This window comes from Cydia fagiglandana, chromosome 18 (genome assembly GCF_963556715.1).
Source record: "Cydia fagiglandana chromosome 18, ilCydFagi1.1, whole genome shotgun sequence".
NCBI lineage: Eukaryota > Metazoa > Arthropoda > Insecta > Lepidoptera > Tortricidae > Cydia > Cydia fagiglandana.
Window position 1 is genome coordinate 4,768,136 of NC_085949.1, and position 12,925 is coordinate 4,781,060.

The 12,925-nt window shown below is 39.3% G+C and overlaps 1 protein-coding gene across 1 annotated transcript; it reads right to left on the bottom strand.

The window, feature by feature from the left end:
• Positions 1-1,102: 1,102 nt before the first annotated feature.
• On the bottom strand, positions 1,103-12,326 carry LOC134673270 (uncharacterized). The gene is made up of 8 exons (XM_063531236.1): positions 12,173-12,326; positions 7,700-7,723; positions 6,986-7,191; positions 5,807-5,936; positions 5,054-5,218; positions 4,529-4,707; positions 2,806-2,912; positions 1,103-2,445 (listed from the first exon to the last, which is right to left on the bottom strand). The coding sequence occupies exons 1-8, from the start codon at positions 12,216-12,218 to the stop codon at positions 2,337-2,339; spliced, it is 966 nt and encodes a 321-aa protein (XP_063387306.1). The 5' UTR covers positions 12,219-12,326; the 3' UTR covers positions 1,103-2,336.
• Between the last annotated feature and the right edge of the window lie 599 nt (positions 12,327-12,925).

The window sequence follows — 12,925 nt, forward strand, 5'->3', positions numbered from 1 at the left end:
TCTATTGTAATCTAAACATTGACTTAAAATTGGCGTAAATTAGGTACCTAATAAATAACATTAAAAATTAATATACCACAAAAACAATGCACTTTCTAACAAAAAAAGCATAAAGTATAAAAGACTAAAAATCGTATTTTTGAATTTTTCATAATTACCAATTTTTTTTTAATGTAGCAGGAATCTGAAAACAAAAAATATAATTGTAAAGCTACACTTATTACGTTTAAGAAAATATATTGTTTATTATACAAAACTATTGATAAATGGGAGATAAAAAATAATATTAAGCGTGGGTCAGAGTGATCTAAATACAAAATATTATTAAGGTGGGAAAGTTACTTATAACTTGTTCTACAATCGTTTATTTTTTTTAGTTTTTCATAAATAACTCGTAAATGGTAGCCTACAGCAAAAAATATTTTTTACGTAAATAAATAAGTATAAAATAAGTGCTACTTTTTTTCGCTAGGATAAATATTAAAAAAAAAAAACTGAAGGGAATTTTGTTTTCAGATTCCTGCTACACTTTAAAAAAATTGGTAATTATGAAAAAATTAAAATACGGTTTTTAGTCTTTTCTACTTTATGCTTTTTTTTGTTTGAAAGTGCATTGTTTTTGTTCCAAAACTAGATTCCTCATCCTTAATTTATCCGAAAATGATATATTACATGCCCTAATAGGTATACTTTTAGAGAAATATTGCTCCAAGTGAAGCGCGGCAGCGTCGAACTTCCCTCCTCCCCCCTCACTAAATGAGAGGTGGCTCTCGACGGCTCCCGGTCTGTTTCTGCTCAAGACCAGCTAACAATCAACTGTGCCAAGTTTCAGCGCATAGTCTCAAAGTGCAAGGTCCCCATACATCGGTGTGCAGTAAAAAACCAGCTAATTATCCTATAGTGAATTTCGGATATAAGTATATGGCACAACATTTTTCAAAAATTGATTTTTTCAAAAACCGATTAGCGTCAATTATAGCATATTTTTTGGTATTTTAGAAATGATTAAAAAACGATTTTCTCAAAAATGGATATGGCACAAACGTATTCTCAGCCGACGATATTTAGGTTATATGACATGATAGATGATAGAAAACAAAAACAATCTTAAAGAATATTTAATTGATATCACTTAATTGTTTACTACTAATGTTTCGTAATCTTAATTACTTTTAAATTTTTTACTTATGTGATGTGTCGTCGGAAAGTTTCCAAAATCGCGAAATGTCCAAATGGAACAATTTCGGAATCTTTTTAATAAAAATGGGAATCGAAATATTTCATTTCCAAAGTGAAAGTTTCCAACCTTCCTTTTCCAACTTTTTGGGAACTTTCCGCAACTTGCATATTCTGTAATAATATTGTTAAGATTTTCAGTGCACAAATGAATATGCACAGTGAAATAAATTATGTATTTCAGACCTAGACCATTCATTATTTGAAATAATGAATGGTCTAGGTATCATTAAAACAGAGGGACGAAAAGGCCGTAATTTGGTAATATTTGTTACTTTAGCAGACATTGTCGTTTGTCAATACCTACCAAATACATACAAAATATGTAAAATGGCCAGGGAGGCTCGCGGCAGCGGCAGATTTGCCCTAAGGCACAGTAGGCCCGGGCCTAGGGCGGCAAGATATTTAGGGGAGGCAAATTGTGACAAAAATTCGCTGATGGTAACAAGAAATAACTCAAAATGTAGTCAATGTTATGGGTGCCTTGAATGGCTACATGGCCTGGGGCCTAGGGCGGCAAAGACTGCAAATCCGCCACTGCACTGGCTCGCGGGCCGCAAGCGAGTTTTCGTGGGTCGCCTGCTGCCGACAGCTGCATTAAGAGATCGGTATTAAAATAAAAGACTACAATTTTATCATGCACTCGATGTAGGATTTTACAAAAAAACAGATTCCTACTGATTAGACGGATACAGAGTAGAAGGTACCCGAGCGCGAGGAAGGTCGCCCATGAGGTGGACGGACCAAATAAAGGCAGCAATGGACGGCCCCTTGCACGAATGCGCTAAACGCGCAGCCGTCAGGGAGGAGTGGAGGCGAGCCGTCAAGCGTGTCACGGGGGGAGACTTCCAATGATGACCACGACCGCTCTGTCAAGAGTGTCCCGATCAAGAAGAAGACGGATACAGAACCCCTAGTGTGAATTTCATTCGTTAGCGTGACGATTGTATGTGATTTTAACCAGCGTGCCATTCCGCTTGCCGTGCTGGCAAGTGGCAAGAAAAAAACATAAAAATGGCAAAAAATAAAAGAAACGCTCAGACGATCTTCGCCACACGGACCTTACTTTAAAGTTAATGATTAAGGCGCTATTCTAATAGCTATCCACTGAAGAGCTTCTTGACCTCATCGGCCACTTGGTTGGCGTACCGGTACCCGCTGAACATGAGCCGGTCGAGCGCAGGCGCAGGCTTCACCGAGTCACCTGTCCTGAAAACGGTACAAACAAGCGTGTTAATTGGATTTTATAATTTGTTAAAGATTATTGGTATTATAGTATGATACCACCTTAAGAGATAAGTATAGAACGTGATCGTCCATACAAAAAGAGACAACCACTTCTAAATATTCTCCATTCTCCATGATTTTTAGTATTTTTTTGACACAATAAAAAACTATAGGTGTAGAGGTTTTCCTTTTTTCAAAATTTGCAATAGGCTCAAAAAATGGGCTTCGGAAAAAACCACGTGATCAGTGATCACCGATCGGCCGTCACAGAAAATGACATGACGGTCGCCTCGCTCCGGGCCCGGCCCGGTCTAGCGTGAGCCAACCTTAATAAATAGTTACCGGCATTTAATCGTCCAAGGTTTGTCGATGTAGTAGATGTGAAGCGACACGACGCCATACGAGGACACCCACTCGTACAGGCATGGAGGGGCGAACGGGATCGTCAGCTAAAAAATAAGGGATGAAATATCATAAATTAATGTCGGCCTTCCGTCAATGCTTAGTCAAGTCAGTGGAGATACCTTTTTTCGGGCAAACTTACAAATTAGACCGGGCCGTGTCCAGGCCGGAGCTTCCGGCGCATCGTTTTCTATGGAAAGCATCACGTGATCGCCTGTCATGTCATAGAAAAGTAAGCGCCGCAAGCTCCGGGCGGACACGGTCCGGTCTAACGTGATCCTTTACTTTTACATTTATAATAATAGTAGGGAATTGTGATAGCCTCAGTACTTCCAGAAAATAGAATTTCAATCTCCTAATTTCCATATTCAGGTTAGTTTCTCGCAAGTGTATGGGAGCACCCCAATCCCTAATGTTTATGCAGGAGGGCTTTGCCTAGATTTGACTCTGATTATGCCGAAGGCGTACTTGCGGTATCTTTCGAACGCAGAGTTCACGTTTTGGGTAAACCAGTGTACGAGTATTATGAGATTTTGATTCTGATTTTATTAAGAGTAGACATTAAGAGAGACTCTCCTGTGAGCGATAGTTAACAGCTTGTGGGCTTGTAGGTATGTAATGATTTTACCATATTTATCCACATAAAAGGAGCACATTTACATGGGTTTAATAAGAAAATTAACATATTAGCCCTTAACTTTTGGGTATGTCTACAGAAAAGACGCGAACACAGTTTTGTATTATTGATCCGAGCGGTCAATACGCCGAACTCTGCAAGTGGTTGGAATGTTCTCAGAATAGTTTCCGCACAATCTAGCGCTCAGCAGACGAGAAAGGATCATTTATCTTCACATAGAGTATAATCTTGATTGCTGGCCCGACCTACGCTATACTAAAGGAACATGTAGAACGGGGGTTCTCAATCTGTTTTGTGACTTTTTTATAGATGATATGCGTGACGCGTGTCACTTCCCTGACTCCTAAACTTTTACAAACAAATCAAACTGATGTATGTTAGATGACCCTGCCTCGCGCCGGGCGGGCGGGCGCTCGAAACAAATACGGTACTTCTGGCGTCCCACCCGGCCGAATACCTGGAAGCCGGTGCCGATCAGCTCGTGCTGGTTTATAAGCCTCACTTCCCTGTCAAATATACTAGTGTAACTGTGAGTCTAACTTACCTCAGCACCCTGCCTCGCGCCGGGCGGGCGCTCGAACCAATCCCGGTACTTCCGGCGTCCCACTCGGCCGAATATCTGGAAGCCAGTGCCAATCAGCTCGTGCTGGCTTACAAGCTTCACTTTCCTGTCAAATATACTAGTCTAACTGTGAGTCTAACATACCTCAGCACCCTGCCTCGCGCCGGGCGGGCGCTCGAACCAATCCCGGTACTTCTGGCGTCCCACTCGGCCGAATATCTGGAAGCCAGTGCCAATCAGCTTGTGCTGGCTTTCAAGCTTCACTTTCCTGTCAAATACTAGTCTAACTTTGAGTCTAACATACCTCAGCACCCTGCCTCGCGCCGGGCGGGCGCTCGAACCAATCCCGGTACTTCTGGCGTCCCACTCGGCCGAATATCTGGAAGCCAGTGCCAATCAGCTTGTGCTGGCTTTCAAGCTTCACTTTCCTGTCAAATACTAGTCTAACTGTGAGTCTAACATACCTCAGCACCCTGCCTCGCGCCGGGCGGGCGCTCGAACCAATCCCGGTACTTCTGGCGTCCCACTCGGCCGAATATCTGGAAGCCAGTGCCGATCAAATCGCCCTGGCTTACTAGCGCGAACCAGGGTAGAGTGTCTTCGCATTTCATTTGGGGTGTCATGTTGTAGTAGTAGTGCGTACCTGGGGGAGGAGGTGTTAATGTATTTATGGTTCTTATTCAGGGCTTATAGGGAGATCAGGGAGAGAGAAATCATAACCTGCATGAGAAAAAAAGCTATGTTAAATAAGTCTGATGAAATCTGAGGTCAGATTATTTGCTTCCTCTTTGTGGCTCACATGATGCTGATTTGTGAGCTAAAACATGGATTGAGCATTTTGCTCACACGGAGCGTTTTGGTCTTCAATAAAATTGAGCACTTATACATTTCACTCGCACTAATATGCCAGTACGAGCGAAATGCATAGATAGAAAGTTCTCGATAGCGTATATGTCAGTGCCAAACTAGTGGAAGCAATAGGTACTGACCCATGTTAGGAATGCAGTTCTGTTTCTTGAAAGCGGTGCTGTTGAGCTCGGCTTCAGTGCTAGGGATCCTCATCAGTCTTCCGTCCAATCCTGTCACCCACACGCCGCCATCTTGGAGGGTCGCGCCGTTCTCCACTTGCGGACCTGCTCCGGCTTTCAAGGACTCTGAAAATAGTTAAATACATGAGTGCCTGTTTTGACATATCCGACTTTCATCTGAAGCGCGTAGATAATATTAATTTCACGAGTTTGAAGGTAATTTATGGTACAAGGTACAAAGTGCCGTAGAAATAATGGCAGGTATCTTTTATACTCTTTCTTTTATTTACTCTGTATCTTTAGGTAGGTATTTAAATAAAATTAAACAAAATCTACCCTCAAATGATTCCTTAAGCCAGTTGAGGGTAGATGAAGACATAACATGATCAAATAGTTAATGTAGGTTAAAGGCAGGTCGTTCAGTGACTGATCCAGGCGGTATTTGGTTGGTTAACCATATATGTAAATGTTATGACTACCCGAAAATGTACTACATAATTGTGTTTTTACTCTTATTTAACTACCTAAAGATACAGACTGGGCCCGATTCGGATTTTTAAATAGACATCTATTAGATATCTTTTAGACATCACCAAGATACGATTACGATCTCTTGAGGGCTCGCCCTCCAGCGCGAGTGCTCGCCACTTCACTAGCTTCTTCTCAAGCTATAGAGGAGACTAGTACTCGTCTATTGGAATAAGTTACTAGTACCTTCAGAGACGAAGTACTGCGTGAGGGTCCAGTAGTCTCTTGAGGGCTCGCCTTCCAGCGCGGGTGCTCGCCACTTTACTAGCTTCTTCTCAGGCTTCATTGCCAGAGACTCGTACTCATCCACTGGCAACTGTAACGGAACATAGTCATTAGTTTTATTTATCTAAAGGATGATCTAGACTGGGCCGTGCCTGGTCCGAGATGTCATTTTCTATAACGGCTGGTCTAGCGTGAGTCATCCTTAATAGCGTGTAATAAACGTATCTCTGCTAGCATGACTTGTAAGAGACTGCCCAAGTGCCCAAAAAAGGAGTGTAAGTCGTGTAAATATTGTTTTTCACAGTAGGTACATGAGTTCTGGCCGCGTAGCCATGACGCCAATCGATTAGATACGCTCCGTAGCGATCGAAACGCAACTGTCACTGTTGCACTAATATGGAAGAGTGATAGAGAGACATATTGCTTTTCGTTGTCGAAGTGATAGCGATTGTAACCTTGGCTAGGCCGGCAGATTACAAAAATGTTTAGGTAAGTTATTTTCTATTCGTGTAATAACGAGAGTTGTTTAAAATTGCAGTTCTTTATATCATAATATCATGTAAACAACAAAGGACATGTTCTCGTAGATTTCAACCCACTCATGCATTATCTAATTTACGGAATGAGCCCTGACGCGAGGGTCCGTCTGTGTAAGACTGATGTCATTACGCTCTTGCCCTTGGTGAAATATAGTTTTATCTAAATGTAATGTTAGTAATGGGTATCCCTAGCCGGCTAGAGAAAAGCTGGAATGGATCTAAATCTGTATTTTTAATCGTTAATTAGATAATAATTTATTTATGTTGCGATGGTGTTGAGAAAGGCTTAGAAACTAGAGACAGTGGGTTTAGACCGCGGGTCGTATAACATAGACGTAGCGGACCTGGTAGGCACGTAGGCAGTGCCTCTCCAGCCTTCCAACTTGTATCAAGCAAACCTTTATCTATATCTTAATCTCTTACTCACAGATATTTGTAGCCCAGCAACGAACCCCCCAGCATCAAACAGCGGGCAAACAGCCCGGCCTTGAGGACAGAACATCCTCGGTTCCGGCAGCGGACCTTGTAGGCAGTGCCTCTCCAGCCTTCCAACTTGTACCAAGCAAACCTTTAGGTATCTATATCTTAATCTCTTACTCACAGATATTTGCAGCCCAGCAACGAAGCCCCCAGCATCAAACAGCGGGCAAACAGCCCGGCCTTGGGGACAGTACATCCTGAGCTCTGGCAGCGGACCTGGTGGACGTTCCGTGCGTCTCCAGCCCTCGGTCTCCGCGTCCTTGCTGGTGCGAGGGATCTTAAAGAAGTACTCCATGTCAGCCAGCGCGTCGGACCACCCGAATTTGACTGTGGAATTTATCAGCGTTAGTGAAGATGCATTGATTGGAGCGCTGGTGGCCTAGCGGTAAGAGCGTGCGAATTTCAATCCGGAGGTCGCGGGTTCAAATCCCGGCGCATACTAATGAGTTTTTCTAAACGTATGTACGAAATATCATTTGATATTTACCAGTTGCTTTTCGGTGAAGGAAAATATCGTGAGGAAACCTACTACTACTAATCCCAATAAGGCCTAGTTTCCCCTTTAGGTTGGAAGGTCAGATGGCAGTCGCTTTCGTAAAAACTAATAGTGCCTACGTCAAATCGTGGGATTAGTTGTCAAGCGGACCCGAGGCTCCCATGAGCTGCGGCGAAATTCCGGAATAACGTGAGGAAGAAGAAGGAAGAAGAAGTGAGGATGCATGGATTGTCTGACCGTAGAATGCTAAACGTGCGTTCGGCGTACCAGTCGTAGCTTATAAAAATGACTATTTAGTATATTAGTTTAGATGCTATGTTTAGAGGACATCATACTCACCGCGAAGACCATCGTATTCAACACCTGTAACAAAAAATGCACAGCGTTAAATTAAAAAAAAAAATGTAAACAATAAATATTATAAATTACGAGATTTGCTTTTTTAGGTATTATATTTTCTTACCTGTTTCCTAAGAAAAATTTCCCTATGACATGATTAAGTTCTAAATAGAGGTATACGATCTAGTTCTGTTTTTCCTTACTTTTACATAAATCACACTGTACAATTGGCACAAATATTCGTCCACAATGCGCGCCAATCCCCAAGACGATTGTCAAGTTAAGGTCATATCAAAACCAGTGCAATGCCATTCCAATTCTTTAATTCTGAATCGAGTTCCCGATTTATTTGTAATAAATGTTTTACTTTTGTCACAGAATAAATAATAGTACTAAGTACAGAAGACTCACTCTCTAACAAAACGCGTCTATTACGATCAGCACAGATATGGCCGCTAGGTGGCGACAGCGCCACGCGCGGCTTATGGCAAACCCCAAAATAGGGGCCGAACGGATGTACTTTTAGCTACCTGTAGCAAAGCGACGAAATCACGGAGTGAGACACGCCCTTTTGTATACTTGCTAGGCCGATCCAGAAAATTTGGATTAACATTATTTCAATTAATGTTTATATAATAAAATACATTGTTATTAGTTGCACTAAAAAAATTTTGCTCTTGACCTTCGATAAAAAAAGCAATTTAAAATCATCAAATTTAAGACATTTTATCATAATGTTCGGTAGGCTTAACACAGGACCGTCTTTTTCTGACTGAATTAATTAGAGAGTGACGATAGACAAACATCTCGCGGTCGAGATACTGTCGCGCTGTTATTGTGCTGGGCCTACACTCAATACTTTATATTTAATTATATTTAAGTTAAGTACTAACATATATAGTCAGCATTACAAGTTCCTGCGTGTACACATGACTAACCTGTTATGGATTTCTGTGGTCCCAAATAAATCCTTTTTTTTATTTTAATTACACAAACGCGGCTTTTATATCGCGGTATTGTATTGTATCGCGAGAGCTTAAAGTGTTATACTCAATACTTTGTTTTATTACGAATAGGTAGTTCGACGGTCGTAGGTATTTATTATCCTTGATAAGGGTAACCAGTGAACCGAATGATTTCTTTTGTCCCTCTTTGTCAAATAAACGGTCCATTGCGCAATTATTGTATTTACCTGGCTGATGACGGTGATTCGTATCGATTGCTTTATTTCCTATACCAGCAAGGCTATTATGGGTCGCTTTATCCACATTTATCCACGTGATAAAACAACTGTCACGTTTTAACTCTGCGGGATAGAAAGAGACGGACACCGTTTTATCACGCTGTCACGTAGACAAATACGACCATCATATCCGTACAGATCGCCCAAGCCCAAGTAAAATATTTATTAAAACAATGCCATCCTTTATTTTCAATTGACGATGAGGTGTAATTGACGATAATATAGTGGAAATTGTATACAAATCTTTGACTTCGACTGTACCATCAATGACCATTGTTTAATTTTATATGCGTACTTAATGTAGGTATGTAGATATAATATTTTGAGTTGACTGAGCGCTTGTGTCATACAAATTGTTTAGCTTTGTTAGACAGAGAGGGAATTGTGATTGTTTGGAGGGTCTCTCATTTATATGATAAGTAGCTATGGGGCTGTCCATAAATTACATCATCGATTTTTGCCCCCCCCTAACATCAACCAAAAATCATGCTTCGAATGACCCCGTTTCCTCCTACGTCATGCTACCATCATCCGATGTCCAGATACCTACTTTGAAATGACGTAATTTATATCCCCTATATGTGTAAATTCTATTTTTGTTTAATTGTTATTGTTGTAATGTTATTGTTTTGGATGTTCCCGGATAAACTGCCGAATCCGACACAAGAGCAGCCGATTCAACGGACCCACGCCGTTTTGTCGCATAGTTTTAACTTTTAAGTTTATAAAATACATATTTATAGTGACAGCACCAGTCATGGGACATTTAAGAGGAAATTTGGAGTATTTATGATATTTCCCTGATACATGTAAATGGTCTACCGCTTAGCGTGTTAAAAGATGAAAGTCCTATCCGTCTTTTATGTTTTAGGCGTGTTGTATCAAAGATACTGCAATGAGTTTCCACATATTTAACAAATTAAAACTATGTCTTTTTTCTCCAGTCATGGACACCAAAGCTCCAGTAATGGGCCCCCGGTAATGGACGTGGATCCAGTAATGGGCCCCCTATAATGGACATTGCTCTATCAGTATAAAATATTGAAATGGGGAATAAGTAATGGCCAAAAAATCAATTTTTGGTATAAGCTTTTACCGCTGAATGTATTTTTCTTTCCACAGCCAATTTTTATTGTATTAGATCGATCGAGACAATTCTAATATACCCAAACACAATTAGTTAGGGTTTATTGCGATAAAGTTCACATGGCCACCTCCTGTCTCCATCATCAGATCAGGTCCATGTTATCATAATATTGCATTATCATCCGATTTGCATACTTAATTACGTACTTACACAAAATTTCAACTGAATCGGAAATCGAAAAGTGGCTAAAATTCAGCTACCAAGATTTGACCCACACTAAAACAGGGCGCAATAAAAACTAACAGGGCGAGTTAAATAAAAGTTTGGAAAACGATATTAATTTATCTGAAGTCCGAGAATACCTCCTGATTGACATATTTTGTAACTACATTTTACTTCTGTATTGTTTAAACATGAAATTATGGCATGGCAAGCATCATTATGTAAATTGTCCCATCATAGGAGGTATGCAGTTTTACAGCTCGTATGATGGGATTGGGCCAAATACCACTATTTTTTTTCATCTGTGGAGTCACAACATAGTGTGTTGTATACCTTATCTCATGGTAAATGCAATTAACAAAATACATTCTAGTTTTCATCAAGTATTAATTAATTAAAATTTAATAAATTAACTCACCTCTCTTAGCGAAGTTGTTAAGAATTCGTAGTGGTATTTTTTTTCAGTGACACGGCAACTTTTGGGTTGACGCACATTTCTTAAAAAATAACCGAATTTAATAAAAATTGAAACATAAACAGCTCAGGACTCTTATTTATGATAAAAATATGTCCAGTGTTTATTAACTACTTTTAGATACTTATTTTAGAGGAATTGTGGTTTTTTGTCCCATTACTGGTTCCACGTCCATTATAGGGTCCACTACTATACCTATGTTTGTCTATAAGGTATTTGTAAATAAATAAAATATCCTGAGAAGCTCTACAGGCATAATAATATGATCACGCTTATAGCATTGATAACGACAAGACAAAACATAGTGCACTGATATAATTATATAATTTAATTAAAATCTGCATCTAATTATATAATTTGATTAAAATTGTATCGGTTCATACAAAATGTATGTAAAAATGCGTTACAAAACTGAAATTTTTTTGGGACTCATTTTATTTCCTTTATGAAAAAAATGAAAAAATATTTATTCAGCAAAAAGTTATTACAAAGTTGATAAACATTGGTAACCGCACTAGGCACGATTTTATATCGGTAGTTCTCGTAATTCTGAGTAGAAATAACCCAAAAGTTGATGGATCTTTGAAAAAAAGTAAATGGTTCACTTCGAAGTGAAAATGCCCTTATAATATAATTTAGGATGGATAGGATATAATTATTAGTGCCGATTTTTTGCGAAATAATGACGTATAAGACTGTATTGTAAGGTTTTCTTTGTAGTTGCTCCTGACAGCTATACTCTGTACAAAAGTATACCATTTATCATCCATTGTGAGTGTCAGGACAGGAGTCAGGTACGCCGGCTCTGTTACGTCGTTAATGTATTCTGACAAAAGACTTGCGGGCTTTATAGCCGTAATCTTATTTTGTCCGGAAAAATCTCGTTTTGCGGACGTATACCCACTATTATTTAAGTACCTTAACAACCAAACTATAGTCGTATAGGTAATACAATTACGGTACAAGTTCAATACTTATAATTAAGTTTGAATAGAAACCTTCAAGATTCAAAAAATTAGGAGATTTTTATTTATATTATTTCTTGTTTCCTTGAAATTGTCTAAAATCCTATTGATGGGTTTGCTAAGGTTAAACACATTTTAATAGCAAAAGGTGACTTCTGTGGACAGTACATATTACATTTACAATAAAAAGTTAACGACTCTGGTACAATTGGTACATTTGTACATAATTATATACTGTTATTCTTATTTGAGTCTCAAGTACTGTGAAAATGTATCCCGCCACGCGTGCGCAGCGGTAAAATTGGCTTCAGATTTCCTTAAATTTGCGATGTCTATAGGAAAGAATGAAAATTTGTATGACCCAGGTCGGTCGGAATGGAGAAATATTGATGAGGCAACCAAAAAGGCTCCTATGTATTTAGGATTAAAAGTGACATTATTTATTCAGCTGGGTTTCATTCAATATACTGAGTAAACTTACCACGAACCAACGACACCGTCGCTAATACCGCTAGTAACGTTCTCATTTTCGATTCGATTTACTGATTTTTATTGCTTGATTGTTCGATCGAATAATTGAAATATCCGTACAGTCCGTCCCGTTGCGCGAGAGCAGACAAACTGACGCTCGATCATAATGGGATAAAGTGACTAAGTACACTACAGTAATAACACTAAATGTCTTATAAACATCTCTGTTGTGACGCTTATGTGACGTTTTAGCTTGGAATGTAGGGCTGGCATTGAGAGATAAATTGAGCTTCCTAACTGTTAGTGGTTTCTTTTTTTGAGTTGGGATTGGGAAATCATACTTAACTGGGGTACGGAAGATAGTAGAATGCTGCTAGATTTTTCCATTGGCTAACCAACTGGAATAAAGCAGTGTTGAAGTAGACTTGTAAAAACATCAACACTTGTAACAGTTTTATAAGCGTTGTATTACTTGTATTAGGTATGCATTTCTGAATTTAGAATGTTTTGAACTGAGTTACTTTTAAACGGACATTTCTATAACTTCTCCCGTACAAACATAATAATTTTTTTCGCGTAGGTATTTTAAGATTATGCGTATTAAGATGATTATTTTTCTAAGTATAATCTTTACAGAATTCTGAGTCACAGAAAAATAAAGTTCTAGACCTGCAGTATGCAGAAACTTCGTGTTTATGGGACAACGGATATACAGGATGTTTGGTACATCGTTTGCCAAATTAAAACGGCAGATAGGTTGAGT

Excerpts from the sequence above, each read along its gene's own strand:
- LOC134673270 (XM_063531236.1), bottom strand. The coding sequence starts at position 12,218 with ATGAGAACGTTACTAGCGGTATTAGCGACGGTGTCGTTGGTTCGTG. Across the intron at positions 5,937-6,985 it reads TTGCTGGGCTGCAAATATCT|TTGCCAGTGGATGAGTACGA; the intron begins GTGAGTAAGAGA and ends GTTCCGTTACAG. Across the intron at positions 5,219-5,806 it reads GCAGTACTTCGTCTCTGAAG|AGTCCTTGAAAGCCGGAGCA; the intron begins GTACTAGTAACT and ends AACTATTTTCAG.